This window comes from Ambystoma mexicanum, chromosome 6p (assembly GCF_040938575.1).
Source record: "Ambystoma mexicanum isolate Mex_15411 chromosome 6p, UKY_AmexF1_1, whole genome shotgun sequence".
Lineage (NCBI taxonomy): Eukaryota > Metazoa > Chordata > Amphibia > Caudata > Ambystomatidae > Ambystoma > Ambystoma mexicanum.
This window is the reverse complement of record NC_090935.1, coordinates 488,490,713-488,509,526: the sequence shown is the minus strand read 5'-3', so window position 1 is coordinate 488,509,526 and position 18,814 is coordinate 488,490,713. Positions and strand designations below refer to the sequence as shown.

Sequence of the window (18,814 nt, the reverse complement as noted above, 5' to 3'; positions counted from 1 at the left end):
AGACTCCTCCACTATATCCAAAGTCACCTTTAGTGGATTCCAGTATAAATTCAACAGGATCTGCATTATTCTCCGACGATAAAACAATACCCAGAAGCCAATCACTCGTAAAAATAACATTACCATGAAACCCCAAATTGCGATCAACAGCAATAATCAAACCACCACTAGGCCGCCCAGCTATCCCTCTCGATGCTAATGAGGAAAAGGTGTAGAAACCTTCTATGTACGTGTTGAACAGCATCATAGTTTCCTGGAAAAAATAAATACGGGGGCATGTATACGTTTCACCTTTACTCATAAATGTATTCAAATGTACTCCCCCGCATGAGTTCCAGGAAATAACGTCGATATTAAACCTGTTAGGAACACCCATTACCTTCTCTAAGGGTCTCTAAAGTGTTAAGCATTGGTTGCAACCATGTCCAATATGACCACTTTTAAAAAGGCTGGAAATTAGAGCCAACGCGGGGTCAAAATGTTCTAATTTTTTATTACCAATTGTACAATTTGTTCTGGTGGAATATTAATCGGTTCCTTATATTGAAGGAAATTATCAGCCTCTTTATCATCCACTAAGGTAGAAAGACCATAACCCAAAGAATTAAGATTTTTTTCCTGGGCACGCACCATATCTGCCACCATCACCGAATGAAAGCAATTTACCATTCGATGATTATTATGATTAGGTAAAGAAATAGCGTCTATATCATCGGTTGTTATAGCCCGCAATAGAGGAATCTTTTTGAACAAATTTAAAAGATGCATTCTATTTAAACTAGCCTGAGAGTCTGTTTTATTATTATTAATCCAGCCCGAAATGTTCCCTGTATGGATCTTTGAAATGGGCTGTCCCGAAATAGATTGCGTCTTTGTGTTATCCACAAAAGGTTTTGCCAATGCATTACCTTGGGAGTCTTGGATTTTGGGAATCTGTGTCTAGGGGGTTGTCCTCCATATTATTAAGAGTAGAACTGCTCCCACTCTCAATCATGGCAATCGGCCCATTAAAAACGGAATTGTTGGAATATGCTACCGGGGCCGTTACTTGGGCAATTGGGAGAACATTGATTTGTTGCGTGCCTATCGATGTTCTGGCATGTTTAGTGCTAGTTATTTTTCCAAAGGCTGTCATCTTGGTTTGTTTAGTTTGTGGGCAATCTTGCCCAATTCTCACTAGATTGCCCTCTTCGATGTTAGGATTGATGTTTTTTTCTCCCCTAGCTAAAGAGCCTTTGTTAATAACCTCACCCCGCGCCTGCCCCTCTTCCCTGTTAGGGCCCTTGGCTACCCCACTATCGTCAGGCTCTTCCTGAACAAGAATATTCCTAATAGCCTTAAGATTGGAGTTTCTGCCTTTAATTTTAGTATTAGGCATATTTTTGTTTTTTTTAAGCATCCTGACTTGTTTTTTTCTTTTTTTACATCTATGGACCGGATATTGGGGTATCTCATTAATGTTATAGTTAGAAATATTAACCGTGCATACCTCGTCGGGCTCTGCCATTCTACCCATTTCCAATACTGGGTCTACTAATTTTTTCTCCATATGTTTTGTCTTTTGTTTACATTTTTGCCCCTTTTTAGGTGGAGTTTGTTGGATGATTATTGCGTCCTCACTGCTAATATTCAAACATTCCCCCTCATTAAATATTTCCCTTTCAAGCTCCTGGGCACTAGAGTTTTCTATAACCTGTTCTTGAGTGTGTCCCTCTTTTTCTCTTGCCATGGTATCCAAAAGAACCGAAGGACTGTCTGGACAACTCATTTCATTTCCATGTCTCTTAGTGTGTGATTTTTTTACCTCCTTGGGTATGGTAATCTTGATTCGCTATCTCTCTATTTGAAGAGGTATGGCAATCCCCTGAAAGCGCAATTTCCAACAAAGTGGTAATTTTTGCATCCATAGTTGTTAGTCTAATATCCTGTTCCTCTCTATATTTATCCAATAGATTCTGTTCTTTAATATTACGGTCCTTATAGGTCTTGCCCTCCACAAGGCCCTCCAGAAATGCCAAACGAGTAACTAATTGATTAAAGGCGGCTTGTTGGCCTACCATAGAGCCACAGAGCATCTCTTGGGACTCACCCATGGTTTTCAAAGCCAAATTCAAACTGATATGGAAGTTAGATAGGAGGGGTAGAAGAAAATCTCCTCTATCCTCCCTACCCAAACGGGAGTTTTTGTCCTTCCCCACAGTACAGCTTTCCAGCATAGTTTGATTGGGTTCAGTGGCACTATTAACTGTTTTAGGTAGATTACACCCTTCCCCATCCGTTTGAGTAGTGGCTATCTTCCTATGTATAAGAATCTTGGGAGCCTCTAATGGTGGACTGGTGTGGGTTTGTTGTTTACCCTCTTGTTTTTTCCCCAACATAGTAATATCTCTAGTTTCTGAGAGTGCACCGCTCGGTGCCCCCTCAGATAGGCTCCTCACACCCTTACCCTTAGATAGAAATCTCCCTGTCGGCATCTCTAAATCAATAATTTCTTTAAGCAAATCACCCGTAGCACCTGCCATAAGCAAAAAAGAATCGTCCAAATCAACCCCCCTGATAGGTTGATTAAAATTATATTTTGGAGGAATAGGGGTCCCATTAAATTGTTCTCCACAACTAACATACTTCGACTGGATAGGGGTAGTGGCACATTGGGCCTCATTACAACCTTGGTGCTAAGTGCACCAACTTTACCACCATGGTGTAAACTCCCTTTACACCATGGTGGATGGCGGATTTACCGCCCCATTCCAAGGTGAGTGGGGCGGTGAATCCCCATTTCCCATTTTCCCTTCCCCATTCCCATTTTTGCCCCATAGGGCATAATGGGAGTGGGGAAGGCGCTAATTACGCCGCCGTAAATTACGGCGGTGTAATTAGCACCATGGCAGGTTAGCGCCATGGATTTTAACGCCTGCTAAAAGCAGGCGTTAAAATCAGAATCAGGCGTTAAGGGTTAACGGTGGCGTTAACCCTTAACGCCTGAGTTGTAATGAGGCCCATTGTATCTTATCCTGTTCACCTTTCCCAAAAATGAACACTGCTGGCGAAATATGAGTGGAATAATTAGTACCAAACGGGTATTTACCCTTAGTATTTCCTATCAAGTTCTGCCTGAATACATCCGAGCCATGAATTACCCTAGATTTCATTTTTCCACTTAGCACAACCTTCTGAAGTGGAGTAGATGCATGAAAACGAATCACCCTTTTAGTACCCAGTAGACTTTGTTGTAGACATTCTTCATCTGTAAATTCCTGTCTACAATCCATCATAACTCTCTGAACCCCAGATGCCTCTGTATCTAATATATCTAAGTTTCCCCCAATAGGCACTTGAACCTCCAAAGCTGTTAAATTGGCGATGGGTGGACCCTCCACGTTCACCTCAGATGTGTGTTTTGGCCCCCCCCTCGCCATTAATTTAAGCAGATATAGTAGAGGCAACCTTATTTTCCATATGATCTATATTAATAGGCACCTCACAATCTATTGGAGAGCCCAATTGAACTTCTACTACCTTATACTCTTGACTCTCAGGAGTTTCAAACCCGCTTCTAAGTGCAGGCATTATCTAATAAATTGATTGTACGGAAACACTTCCTTAAAGTAAAAAGAGAGAGGAGAGTACAAATCGCAGCCTCTAGAATATAAATGGGGAAAAACACGTTTCCAAAGAATAAAACACAACCCAATAATAAAGGGGTAGCTGTTAAAAAGATACACCAATATAAAATAATAGGATACAGTGGATATCTACGGGGTAAAAAAACTAACCCCACTTACATAAAAATCAAAGGAGAAAATAAGATCTGAGAAAGAGAACAATATGATTAAAATATATAAGACATTCGGCAAATTTCAGAATCACTAACAAATTTTAAAATATTTATATTATAATTGTAATGCCTTGGGAACGCCCGATGGCTTGAGGAGCAGCCTTAGTCCGTCTCTCCTCCCCAGTGTCCAACTAAATACGGCAATTAGCCAACACGTAAATCCTCTATTAAGAGTTTAGGTAAACATTAAAGGTCCCCGATAATAGCTATTGAAGTCTGAAGCTTAGATAACAGTGAATGTCGGACGAAATCTAGGCTCAAGGATAACTTCTCCACAGTCACCCAGTGTCCTACTAAATGAACAAAGCACCAAGCTAGCAGAAATGTAGTAAGATAAAAACTTTCCGTTGTACTGAGATTTCACACAGGGCCTTCTCCGTATCCTGGAGCCAAACAGCAGACAAACAGTACTGTAAGTGCTGCGTCCTTGTCTCCGCCGCAAGGGTGTTCGGGCCGGCAATTTAAGCAGGAAGCCGGTCACGTGATCAGTCACATGTTCCCTGCAAGGTCCGCCTCCTCCAGGAAGCGCACTCGCGGCCAATAAGGCACAAGGACAGCAAGAGCTCCGGGCAGCTCGCAATGCTGTAATAGTTAAATGCGTGCTGGCAAAGTAAAAACTTTCAGTTCTGCAGCGTACTCTCCACACAATACCAATTCCACCGCTCGAGCGTTCGGGCCGGCAGTTTAAGCAGGAAGCCAGTCACGTGATCAGTCACATGTTCCCTGCAAGGACCGCCTCCTCCAGGAAGTGCACTCACGGCCAATAAGGCACAAGGACAGCAAGAGCTCCGTGCAGCCCGCAATGCTGTAATAGTTAAATACGTGCTGGCAAAGTAAAAACGTTCAGTTCTGCAGCGTACTCTCCGCACAATAGCAATGGAACTGTCCAAACACAATTCTCGCCCCAATCAAAAGTCTTTACTCAGAGACCACTATGCGAGTGCGTCTCAGTGGCACGGGCCAGCTATCAAAAGAAATCGAAACTGCAAGAGGAGTCAGGCAGGGTTGCCCATTGGCACCTGCACTGTACAACGCCTATACGGGCGACATTGGGCACTATGAGACCAACTTAACGATTTTCCCTCCACAACTAGGAAACAACAAAATCAGTTGCCTATTGTATGTAGACGATATAATATTACTCGACCACACGGTAATAGGTCTACAACGTCGACTAGATGGGCTACAGGTATACGTAAAGGAAAACGATCTGGAAATTAACATCCAAAAACGAAAATCTTAATCTTGGAAAAACATCACAAACCAAAGGAAAGCGCAAGATGGTCAATTGCGGGACAAAAGGTGGAAAAAGTCACTTCTTTTACATACTTAGGAGTGACCATCAACTGCAGCAGACAAGAAACTCAAATGCAGGAAACACTTTGGGCGAAAACAAAACTGGTGACGGCACAAACCAAGAAAGTGGACAGAAAATATGGCAGGTTCTCGATACAAGCGACAATCAACTTTTACAAGTCGCAAGCAATTCCGGCCATTATATATGGCACAGAAGCAATGCCCGAGATACCAGATAGCATCTGGTCAAGATTGGAAGGTTTCCTTTGGAAAAGAACATTAAACCTACCGCAATCAACACCAATCACGTCAATAAGAAGAGAACTTACGCTGGTCTTCCTGAAAGCGACAGTCACACTAAATGGCTTGATGCTGTACCGGAAAATCAAAATCTTTAACTTTCGAAGTAATTAGAGAGGAAATGGAAAATAAATGAAACAAGATGCTGACAGCATGGGTAAAAAAGAAAAATAACGACCTCACAGAAATAGGAAGCTCAGAAAGTGAACCAGAAGAAAATCCAAACAAAACAAAATCGATACTAAAAATCTGGGATTGGATCCAAACCTTAGAGGGCGCAGCGAAAAACAAACTCACCCAACATCTTCCACGGAACTCACAAAAAGTCAACGAGATAACCGACTACTTGAACAAATTTCCGGATAAAGGAACACAAACAACTTTCCTAAGAATCCGTTTAAATCTCTTGAAAACCAACGAGATACTGGCAATCCGAGGAAGATCAACTAACAACAAATGTCGCTTCGGTAAAATCGAGGAAAACGTGGAAACCCTAAGACATTTACTTTTAACATGCAAAGGAACAACACAAAACAGAGAAACACACATGGGCCACTTGTTCAAAAATGCATTGATTTTAGAAGAGCAACACTGGTGGGACCACTTGATGTGTGGTAAAACAACAAAAGGGGTCATTGCAGTGGTACACTTTTTCAATAGTCTACATCTTGATACATTGATCGCGAACTCACGGGAATAAGAACAAACCTGAAAAACAAGGACCCCGATCAATGAGGTTTTAAAGATAAGAAGCAAGGGCAGATATTTAAAGATGATGCGAATCTTGTAAAAACTGTAACAAACAGTTAAACCAAGAATTAAAAAAAAAGAGTCTGTCTTGCCATCCATATAGTGTTTAACATGATGCCATATTTAATACATAACCTGGCAACAGTTAGGTTAGAGTCATGAATGAACTCAACTTGATCTACGTCAGAAGACAGAAGATCTTCCAAAACATTCACATCCCTGAAGATGTTCAATATGCAGGTTTTATTGAGGTCATTGTCAGGGAATGGATAAGGTCTGCAACTGATCAATAGAGTATGAAAAGAAGTGCTAGCTTTGTGTACACTACTTACTTTTTTAGCACCGGGCGCTGATTCAATCATATTGGTGTTTTTTCCCTGATGCTGGATTGGACACACCTGTGATAAAACTGGGCTAAAAGACGGAGTTATCCTTGGCTGCGGAATATTAAGCAAATTTCCAGCTTGTGCAGCATTTTGGAAGTATTGGTGGACTGATTTCTCAATTTCAGACCTTCTTTGCTCGAGAGTGCGAAATCTGGCCACTGAACGCTCCTCATGAATATTTATGGCTTGTTCAGTGATCAACATATTGGAATGTCCATCAATTGGACCCAGAGGTTTGACATTCTGTTTTTTTATTTCATTAATTAGATCATCCAAGGGCTCTTGGGTGTGCATACTGCCTTTGCCTTGTATTTTTTTTAAACTTCTTTTGACCTTGTAATGTTTATGTATTTTTTTGTAATCGCCGCGCTGGCATTTGTAAGGCGAGTTTTCAACTTTGATAGATTTTTATAAATAGTTTTGAAGCAGCTTGATTGTGCAATGATGTTGTTTTAGTATTTTTAGATTTTTTTGGTTGATTCTGTTGAGATTGTTTGGAACAAAGATTTTTCGCGGTTTTAGAAAAGATGGTAAAAATGCCTTTATTTTCATTAACTTTCTGTCTATAATCTTCTACTAAATCGCCCGCTAGCTGTTTTTCGACAATTGCGGCTTCAGAGATATCAGAGGAGCTTTGTTGTTTTGCAAGGAGGAATGCACTTTTTTCTTAATTCGTACCTTAGTCACAGTTGCTTTTGGACTAGTCGAACAATTTTCAGTATTGACACGTGTATTTGTTAAACAGGTAACAGCATCGTTGTTGAAAAGAACTGGTGGCAATGCTTCCAACTCAGATTCATGAGATACGGTTCACTTTTTGGTATTTATAACACAAGAGGCTTGCATGCTTTGCACTTGCATTATTTGTTGTAAGAGATCTGTTTGTCTATTAATTTTTAAGTCCATTGATTCAAATGACTGAATAAGGCTCTTTAAGGCTAAGTTCATAGACATTAAAGTGAGTTGAAGCAAAGATTCACTGATCGAGGCAACAGGGAGGCAGGAAGGTGAATGCATATCCTGAAAACTCAATGGTTTCCGCACAGGCAGTTGAGAAAATGAAACAGACAGAGCAGAAGAATTATGAGACACTGTTCTAAACATAATAGGGGATTGAGACAATGGTGAAGTGTGTTCTACCATTTGCGGGTTGCTAGAACTTAACACAGGAATAGGATTCAGAGGCAAAACCGCAGGCACAAAAGCATCAGTGTTTGCATCAGGACTAGCTCCCAAGCAAGGGACTCCACAGCTGGGACCGGCTTCAGTTCCACCATTGCTCTTAGTTGGAGAATAAACAATAATGAGATCATCCGTAAAAGCAGAAGCAACAGGCTCTGCATGAACAAGAGCAGTGGCCGAATTTGCTCGAGTTTGAATTTCAGTGGCGTCATTTAGACAAATCATTGAGTCTGTTGAAACGGTCACCAGCTGAGATGTCGTCAAATTTACGGGCATTAAGGCCATAGTTGAGTCACTCAAATTCTGAGTGGAGAAGTGGCACACAAAGACAAGTGTGTTTTAATAGTCATCAAGTGAGAAAGGGGATGTTTGAGCATGCGATTCACAAGTTGTCGACATTGCCGGCAACGCAGGACTGGAATTAGAGTGCAGAGGTTTAGAGATTTCCGTCTGATAAAATGAGCGTATATCGGACGATATGAATTGTGTATGGGCACGAAAGAAGGGAACACTTTACTTGTTATGATCAAGGACAGAATCAGATGTTAGTGGCGTACGCTTCAGCCGTTCTACCAACTTCAAGGTGTCCACCTTACAAGGCGTGTCTGTCTTTAAGGAATATGGAGCATGACGGATGCTTGACGGCATAAACGTAAATAATTCAGGAAAAACAGCAACTATGAATTAAATATAGACAGTGAACATTAAACAATATAACATTATTTTCTTAATATTGAATCGAGTAGCCAACTAGGACAACACACTGTCATCATCTATAAAAAGACAGTAGGTTTAGGGCGTACCTGCAAATGAACGTACATTAGCCACAGCCCACTCAACCCAAACAGCCCTTTGCTAATGCGCACGTTCCCGGCTGATATAGGGATTGTGGAGAAATGGGCGTGGCCAATCCTCGGTAAATATGTACGTTAATATAATGTTCACCAAAGGACTGTTCGCAGTTTTTGAGGGCAGCAAAGTTCCTTGTAAGAGTCTTATGATCCGTTAAGTACTGTGCATACCGCCAAGTTCTTCAATGAGACGTAGAACAGAGCGCAACAACAGGGAACAGAGTAGAGAGCCAAACAGCCCTTTCCAGCCCTTCGTTAATGCGCATGCTCCCGGCTGATACAGGCATTGTGTTAAAATGGTTGTGGCCAATCCTTGGTAAATCGCCAAGCTCTTCAATGAGATGTAGTGCAGAGCGCAACAGGGAACAGAGTAGACAGCCAAACAGCCCTTCGCTAATGCTAATGCATATAATTACTAAGAGCATCCTTGAACTTGATTGTTGTCACAGAAGGGCATCGAGCCCTAAGAAAGCATTTGAATGGAAGTGGTACTGAAACCAAGAGGGAGCCTTGGAAAATGGATTTACCACCAAAACGTGCTGTAATATTCACCACAGCCCGCTCCATCTTTTCCCCAATGTAACACTGCTCTTCTCAGTGCACTGCTGCCAGTTTAGGCCTTTGCTCAGACGTAAGCCTAAATAATCAATTGAGTCAATGCATTACAGACCAAGGCCATTCAGGGAAAATTTGAGTAAGCCCATATTGGCAGTGATTTCCTAAGCAGAACACTCTTTTAGTCTTCGAGATATTGAAATGTTAAACCCTTATTTATGCATAATTCTTTGAACAAATTCAGTTGGCCTGCAGGCCTAACAGAATGCCCCACTTCACACCACCCAGAAAGTTCAAATTGTTAAAGGCTAGCGTTATAACATTAGTATATATGAGAAACAACAAGGGTGCCAAGACACAACCTTCCCTCACGCCCTCAATCCTGCTAGTGCACTCTCTAGTGCCCCAGCGAACTACTGCAAACTTACCATCATAAAGAGATTGGATAGCATGCAAAACACCTCGTCTAAAGCCCACTGGGGCTTCTGACAGAATACGTTACCTTTCGACCCATTCTTCAAATCTTGTTAACATTTATTTAGAATAGACATTTACCAAGCAATCTAATAATGAAATGGGTCAATAATTCAGTCGCAGCTCCCGATATTTCATAAAAATTGGGAAAATGGTGGCACCTCCCTAGCTATTGGGAACTAAGATTGTAGCTCCAATTTCTTTACGAAAATGCTGATAAAAAAATAACCCAAATATCTGGTTTGTTACCCATTAGGTTTCTATTACAAAGTGGTTGAAATATCACAGCCCTTTGCGGTAAAACCCTTCATTAAGAATTCTAAATCCATAACCCAAAATCTCCATTCCCCAAATCCAAACATGAAGTACCTAATGTCCGGTCATCCTCCCCTACCTCTGTCGGTTTCAGGCATGCTCCTTCCCCACCCTCCAATGAAGCAGAATAGACCTGGTGTACTCTGCCACTTACCTGACTTTCCCACCTCCACCACCACTCACCCTCCGAGTGCAGCTTCAACAAGTATAAGGGCAGGTCCAGCCTTTGTCAGTTCAAGAACTGCAGCTTTGACAACCCAGAAGCCTCCCACACTGATAAGGGGTGCACAGACTGTGCAACTTAGGTGATGGCTTCCTCTGCTTCCCCCAGGTCTAAAGAGATCCAGTGAAGGCAGAGGAAACTGCCAGATCTGCGTGCAGTGATGCCACTGCAGTGGATATGTCAATGGAAACCATGCAGATTAAGGCGAGTAAAGTGAACAATGGCCCACTGGTAAAGGCCACTTTATCCAGTCCAGAGTCTTAAGTGTTATATTTTGCAACAAAGAACACACAAATAGTGACTATGCCCATGGACAAAGATATAAAAGATGGACATCCAACATGATGGTCTTTGTTAAAATTCATGGCAAACATCTAGTTTTCAGGAGCTCTGAAATGTCAATAGCCTCAAAGGAATAATATCGATCTTTACATTCTGCCTCATCTTCAGCCCTTTTCTTACTCACCCAGATAACAAAGACATTTTGATGTAAATTAAAGAATACTTACTCATTGTGCTTCCACCGTTAGCGGTGTAGAGTATAGTATAGTTGGTAATAAAGCCACGTCTTTTATCCTTTGGAAGAGATTCCCATTTTAAGCTAACCTCATGCTTTCCCAAGTTTTCAGTCTTAACTGAGGGACCATATTCTGGAGCTGTGAAAAGACAAATTAGCGTGCATAGCAACATGTCTGTTAATTATATAATGTACTGCAATTGCATTTGTTCGCCTTTCAAATTACACATATTGCATATAAATCAAAGTAGCAGTACTACCTTGATATTTAAAATACACATCCTTGAAGCACATCATTATGATCAGCTTACCATATGTAGCCCTGTTTTTTTCCCCTGGTCTGGTTGAGCACAGTATTATAAATACTCTGGGGCAGGAACTGACCCACTGACACCACCCCACTATTCCAGACCAGCTGCTCTGGTGGGGCGCTAAGCAAACTGCAAATAGAAGGGTTAATACAGGAGATGGGCCACACCCTGAGTTCCTTGATGATTAACAGAGACAGACACCAGAGTGAATCTTTACAGAAACCCCAGATGGAGTCCCTCTTTATTAAACATACCCTTATAAGACCCTAGGATTCCCCCGGCGTGAGCTCCATCTAAGCGGGGAACAGCTACGTCAGCACACCCTTCCTTGGACTCTAAGGATGGGCTTGCCGCAAACAATCCCCTTCCTAAACTCAGGTACCACACACATGGAAAGTGAGGCCAGAGGATGACCTCTGTGGATGTTCTCATCTTGCAAGGTGGCCTTGGGCAGGCCACCAACCTATGCTACCACCCGGGTCGCCTCCCCTCTACCCCGAATTAATACCCATGGCCATCTACATAATATCCTATCTATCCTTACGTAGCAGTTATCCTACTTAACATTCCCTTAACACCCCAACTCTCTATTTCCCCCTACTTAACATTTACCCTACATAACATTAATCCCATATATACATAACTACTCATACATATATACAGAGATTCACAACATATACACAACATAAAACACTTATAACAATGGGGTGACTGCTGCAGACAGCCACCCCTTCACAGAACCTTTAGGTCTGTCCAATGTTCAGGGCTGCTCCTGATGACACTGGCTGAACTGGGCCCTGCCCCACAGATGACGGGTGAGGCCTGGCCCCCACCTTTTCTTCCAGGTTGGCCCCGTCCACCCATTGGGGCCAACACACATCCTGCATTCTTTTATTGTCCTGGGCGTCCCCTATGCACCTGGAGAACGCCCACACTCACCGCTGTGACCCGTGGTATTCATATAATATTTAGGGTTAGCCCCGTTGGCTGGAGGGCCCACCCGACATCACTGCCGTGACCCGAAGCCTTTTTAAAGTCAATGGGTGGGCCCCATTGGCTGGGTGGCCCACCTTCCATCACCACACGGCCCGCAGTATATATATTAATTTTGGGTGGGCCCCATTGGCTGGGGGGCCCACCTGACATCACCGCCGAGACCCGTGGACTTTTTTCAGTTCATGGGTGGGCCCTGTTGGCTGAGGGTCCACCAAAATCACTTTGCGGCCCAGGCACTATTATCAAAGCCGGTGGCGTCCCTGTTGCTATGGGGACGGCGTTGCACTCATTGCAGAGCGTCAGGCCTCCTCCTGGCCCGTCCCCTCAGCAATGCATTGTGGAAACGCAAGGGGCTGTCCGCGTCTTCACCCGGGCCACTCCACTGGGCTTTCTTCACTCGGCCCGCTCAACGGAGCGACCCAGGATTTGCACACTGCCTCCTCTTCACCCGGGTTGCCAACTCGGGGCTTCCGTTGCGTGTCTCTGCATTCCCTCCCGGGCTGCTCCTAACATACGCAGCCCAGGAGGATTTAATTGATGAACGGCCCGCCTCGCTGGCCACGAGACGGGCCTTTGGAGGCAAGGCTGGGCAGCCCGGTCTAGGCCGCCCCCCATATGCGGTCCTGGCCGGGTTGTTCTTCATGGGCCCGGGCAGCCACCGCCATGCTGCCCGGGCCATGAAATCAATGTCTCTAGGGCCCATCCGGTCTGGCCCCCAGGCAGGCCAACAGGCGCCATGTCCCAGGGGCAGTCGAGCTGCTCCTGGACTAGCAGCTCGGCCCCCCTGCACAGGCTCTGCGGTGGATCCCTGTTGCGCCGCCTGGCCCTTTTGAACAGATTAAGGAATCCGGGGGCAGCTCGAGGCAGCAACCCCCCCATGTAAGTCTTTTTCGCTCCCTCTCTTCAACTGTCCTTTTCAACTGTCTTTATTTCAAATCCTCCTGGATTCTTTCTCTTGCCTGCCCAGCCTATTCTTGGGCAGGAGAGTTATTTTCTATTGTTCTGTCTTTTACTTTTAACATTCCATCCAGCCCCACGGTGGCCTGGATGGATTCTTCTAAAACACATACATAAATAAAAAACGCACTACTCTTATAACGCCTTTTATTATTATACTGGTGTCTGTGTCTTTCTTTCCTGGGTATTGTCACAACCCCCATCCAGAAGGCCCTCTGGCAAGCCCATGGGCCAGGAAGGGTCTCCACTAAAACCAGGCATCCTTGGCCTAGGCCTTCTTGGGGCCAGTCATGGCGCCTTTGGCGCCAGGCTCATACTTGATAAAGGACTTGTATTGGGAACTACTTTATTTCAGTGTCAATCAACATGGAGGCATCCACATAGCTTGGCTCCTTGCAACCAAGCTATGCGGTATAGTATTTTTGGGTGTGGTACCATAGGAACTATTTTACCTGGACTGCTTTCTTGAAGCTATTTAAACCACACCCGACTGGGATAACATGCTTCGCGTTACTTTGCAATTCTGCAACATGACGCTCACTGTGTTCAGCTGCACCCGCGAACCTCGGAAGAACAGCGTCTGTTAAGGAGAAAAAGGACATTGTTAGCAGCAGCAGCAGGTTACCTGTAATTTCATCGTTAGCTGTCCACGGCTTTTGAGATCCGCATCCTGGAACCAGCGCTCCTCCCGAACCGACGGATCTGCAAAAAAGGAAGAAACACGGCATTAGACATTTTTACAATTTAATGAACGGTGCCGAAAAGCTTACCTCGCAAGCCGCTCCTCGACCAGCATCGCCTCAGGAATTCCATGCACCGGGTGAGCACCGCGACCTGTGGAAAGACAAGACAACAGGTTAGCAAGAGGCGAGGCATCATAGCGCTGCGCTTAGCGCCTACTCACCGCATCGAGGCGCTCTAAAAACGCCATTACTTACCGGCGAAACCCAATTCAGTCTATGTCACATATTGGACTTCCGCGCACCTAAGGAAGAGAAAAGACATTAGTTAAATCAAAAAGGCATGCAAAGACAATAATATAGCACAGCAATAAGACCTACCTGAAAGACTCAAAGCGTGCCGGCATCAGTGAAGTAACTCGATCGCAAACTCCCACCAAGCACAACGTGCCCCTGCCAAGAAGGCAGGACGGAGAACACACCTGCATTAAAAACAAGGTGAGGAGAGGTCCAGTGAGGCTGCGGGTATACAGGGTGGTGGGGGACTGTTTACCCCAGTTGCCCAGTCTTGAACATTGCCCACCTGTATTCCAGGCAGAAACCTCCTGCTGGTCACAACTGGGAAACGCAGAGAAGGATACCTGAGTCCCAACTGCTGGGTGGCGTCCCCGTGCAACCAGGTGAGCGTAACAGAATGCAAAGCCTGCTAAACCAATCCACCTGGGCGCCATGGAGACCTCGGAATTAGACCATTTGGCCCAATTAATAGGAGAACTGCGCGTCAAGGTTCATTCTGCCCGACAAGAGACTAACGCTCTCCAAAGAGATTTAATAGTGACTAAGGAGCGCACAGAAGACATTAGCAGACAATACTTGTAATCACAAGCAGGACAGACACCTCTGCTTGGAAGCAACCCGACGATGCAGAATCCTACCCTGCCATACACTTCCTCTACTCCGGTACAAATTAACCTTTGGCACCACCGGAGCGGTTCCTTTGGCACCGCTGGAGCAGTTTACAGGTGATCCACGGAAATAAGCAGCTTTCATGAATCAGTGTCGCCTTCACTTTCTTTGCAGGCCAGGAGCATTCCCAAACGACCAAGCTCGGGTAGCCTTTGTTTTATCATACCTGAGCGGTAGCGCAGCAGATTGGTCTGTACCATTGGTGACCCATGATGATCCTTTATTACATGACTTTGGGGGATTTCAGAGGGAAACGGAGAAACTTTTTGCTCGCCATACCCGAGAGCAAGCAGTGGACAATGAACTCCTTTCCCTCCAACAGGGGAATCAGGACTTGTTAACGTACATTGCTACTTTCAACAGATTGGTTGCCGAAGCTAGGTGGCCTGAAAACAAAAGAACCACGATGTTTCATCGGGGTTTACGAGGCGAATTAAAAGACGTTCTAGCTCAAGTAGTTGATCCTCCTCGAGACTGTTCTGAGTTCATAAATCTGGTTGTACAACTAGACCACCGGTTGCAAGACCGAAAAGCAGATTGTTTCAAAATGGATCCTCGGGCTGTGTAAGTTCGGTCTAGAGACAATGTAACCCGAGCACAAGAAAGCACTGTGGAGCCCATGCAACTTGGGGGGGTGCAACCTCCATTAACAAAACAAGAGCAAGATAAAAGAAGGCAACAACAGTTATGTCTGTATTGCGGAAAACCTGGGCATTTCCTGAAGGACTGCCCGGTGAAACCTCCAAGGAAGATCGTCGGGGCCACGGAAAAAGATGAAGAGAAAGAATCTAAATCAGAAAACTACCCAGCTTGGCAAACGTAGAGGTCAGATTGTTGAGTGAGAGGAAAGAGCCACCGACCTCACACTTTGCAATACCAGTGATCTTAATCAATAACCAACTGTCGTCAAGAATGCATGCCGTTGAGGCATACATCGACAGCGGAGCAGTCGGGAATTATATAGATCAAGACCTGGCTGCAGAGATGGGGCTTCCCTTATGTTCTAAGCCGACTACAGACAAGGTGACTATGGTAGATGGGACAGAAATCGCTTCCGGACCCGTAACCCAATGCACAGCCGAGATAACCTTGCTGTGCCAGGACGGGCATCGGGAACTCATTTTGTTCGATCTCATCAAGGCACCTCAATTCCGGCTTATACTAGGGATGCCATGGTTAGTCGCTCACAACCCTTTGATCGACTGGTGGCCCAGGAAATTAACCTTCCCCAGTGACTGCTCTCCAGCCTGTTATTATCACAAACAGAAACCAACTTTCAGTATTTCTGCCACTCCCGGAGCGACATCATCAACCCTGGGTGTAACTCATACCTTGCCAGAGGAATACCGTGATTTCCAGGATGTATTCCAGAAGGACCAAGCAAACACCCTGCCGCCGCACAGGCCTTATGACTGTCAAATCAACCTTGTTCCTGGTGCTCAAGTCCCTTGTGGTAGAATCTATGCTCTTACGGAACCTGAAAATCTTCATCTGAAGTCTTACTTCGACCAATACCTTGCAAACAGATTCATCCGTCCATCGAAGTCCCCTGCAGCCAGTCCTTTGTTCTTCGTGCCGAAAAAAGAAGGGGACTTAAGAACCTGTATTGACTACCGCGCAATAAACCAGATCACTGTAAAGAACTGTTATCCCTTGCCAGAAATGCTGGACCAGGTAAAAGATGCTCAGATTTACACCAAATTGGATCTTCGGGGAGCGTACCACCTGGTCCGGGTCAGAAGCGGAGACGAATGGAAAACTGCTTTCCGTACCAAATATGGTTTATTCGAATATCAAGTCATGCCCTTTGGGTTATGCAATGCTCCGGCAGCATTCCAATATTTCATGAATGACGTCTTGAGAGAGTTAATTGATGTCTGTGCCCTAGTGTACATAGATGATATCCTAGTGTACTGAACCTCAAAACAGGATCATATCAAGCACGTCCGTTCAGTCCTCGCCAAGCTCTGTGAACATCGTTTATTTGCAAAGCTTGAAAAATGTTTCTTTCACGTAACCGAAGTAGAGTTTCTAGGCTTTATCCTTACTCCCGGAGGCATCCGGATGGACCTGCACAAAGTTGACGCCGTTCTGAGGTGGCCATCACCAACACCAGTAAAAGGAGTGAAAATTATGTAGGGCTTTGCGAACTTCTATCGCCGGTTCATACCAGATTTCTCCCAAGTTGTACACCCGATCACCGTATTACTACGAAAAAATAACAAAAAATGTGCCTGGATCGAAGAAGCAGAAAAAGCTTTTCAGGAACTTGAGAAAAGATTCACCTCAGCGCCAATCCTGCAACATCCACGTCCAGATCTTCCTTATACCGTGGAAACGGACGCTTCCAGTATAGCAATGGGAGCTGTCCTCTCACAAAGAGATCCTGACACCGGCCAGCTACATCCGGTGGCCTTCTGGTCGAAGAAGTTCTCACCTCCAGAAGTAAATTACGCCATTACGGACAAAGAACTCTTGTCAATCAAATCCGCCTTTAGAGCTTGTCAATATTACCTTCTGGGGGCCAGACACACCATTACAGTTATCACGGACCACCGAAATCTGCAATATCTTAAAACAGCTAAAGCCCAGTCTTTACGCCAGTTGCGGTGGGCTCTTTTCTTCGCCGAATATGATTATGTCATTACATTTCGACCAGGGGTCAAGAATGGAAAAGCTAACGCACTCTCTCGTACTGCCACTGATGACATAGTTTATACGGCCCCAGACCCAGTCCCCATCATACCCGAAGACAAACTCTTAGGTCTCACTACGGACTTAACCCAAGTGGAACTGGGAAAAGAAATTCAACAAACCATGAATCCGGATGCCCTCCTTGCATGGCAAGCGCAGGGGAACAATATTCCATCAAAGATCACTTACCCTTTTTTAAGGGTCATCTGTACAAACCCACGAAGGACTAACAGCAACAAATCATTTCAGGTTATCATGATTCTTTGATCGAAGGACATCCTGGAATTACCAAGACCTTAGCCAATGTAAAACATAACTTCTGGTGGCCTACCTGGCGTAGAGATGTCATCCAATACATTCAGTCTTGTGGAGTCTGCGCACAAAACAAGTCACAAAAACAAAAACCATCTGGCATTCTAAAACCTTTGGACATTTCTCCTGCACCATGGCACACTCTTTCCCTTGATTTCATCACTGACCTACCTTCCAGTCAAGGGTTTAACACCATTCTTGTAGTCGTAGACCTATTCTCAATGATGGTGCACTTTATTCCGCTCAAAGGCCTCCCTAACGCATCCACTCTAGCCAAGGTATTTCTGGACGGTATTGTTAAACTACATGGCTTCCCATCAGTCCTGATCTCCGATCGAGGTAGCCAGTTCGTCTCTAACTTTTGGAGAAAGTGTTGTGCAATGGCGCAAATTGACTTCCGGCTATCCACTAGCCATCACCCCCAAACGGACGGTCAGACCGAGAGAACCAACCAGACCTTTGAGCAATACCTACGATGCATGTTGCACCATGAATTAAGAGACTGGAAGGACTTACTATGGATAGCCGAGTACGCATATAACAACTCCTTGCATTCCAGTACCGGACAAACACCCTTTTACACCCTATATGGTAGACACCCACGTACCTCAGAACTGGATCTCCCAACAATCTTGGAAATGCCAGCAGTAAGAACCCTTCACACCAACATCGCTCAGGCTTTCAAAAAGGCCAAAGAACATCTAATTTGCGCCAAAGACAAGCAAAAACAATTTGCTGACCAACACAGGAAAAAGGCCCCAGACTATCAAGTAGGGGACAAGGTTTGGCTGGCCGCCAGGTTTATACCCATCAAAGTAACCCGAACCTTTCAACCCAGGTACTTTGGACCCTACACCATCAAGGCGATTATTAATCCAGCGGCCGTCAAATTAGATTTAGCATCCAATCTACACATCCAGCCGGTATTTCATGTGTCCCTTTTAAAACCAATGCAGCCTGGTACACAGATTGGAACACCACCAAAAACCCATTCTTGTTGACGGAGAACCAGAATTCGAAGTTAAAGGCATACTGGACTCTAAGTACCCCAAGACCCCAAGATAGATCCTGGGAACCCTGTGAAAACGTTCATGCGCCACGTCTGATCAAAAACTATCATCGAAACTTCCTAACTAAACCCGGGCCGGACAGGAGGAACACCTTGAGAGGGGCCTTAGGGGGGAGTGCTGTCACAACCCCCATCCAGAAGA

At 44.7% G+C, this 18,814-nt stretch overlaps 1 protein-coding gene across 1 annotated transcript in view; it reads right to left on the bottom strand.

Moving 5' to 3' along the window:
- Positions 1–18,814, bottom strand: part of IL31RA (interleukin 31 receptor A) — an 841,398-nt gene that overhangs the window by 245,108 nt on the left and 577,476 nt on the right. The window contains exon 12 of the mRNA XM_069627290.1: positions 10,680–10,826. Within this exon, the coding sequence (XP_069483391.1) occupies positions 10,680–10,826 (147 nt within the window). The remainder of the gene's footprint in view (positions 1–10,679; positions 10,827–18,814) is intronic.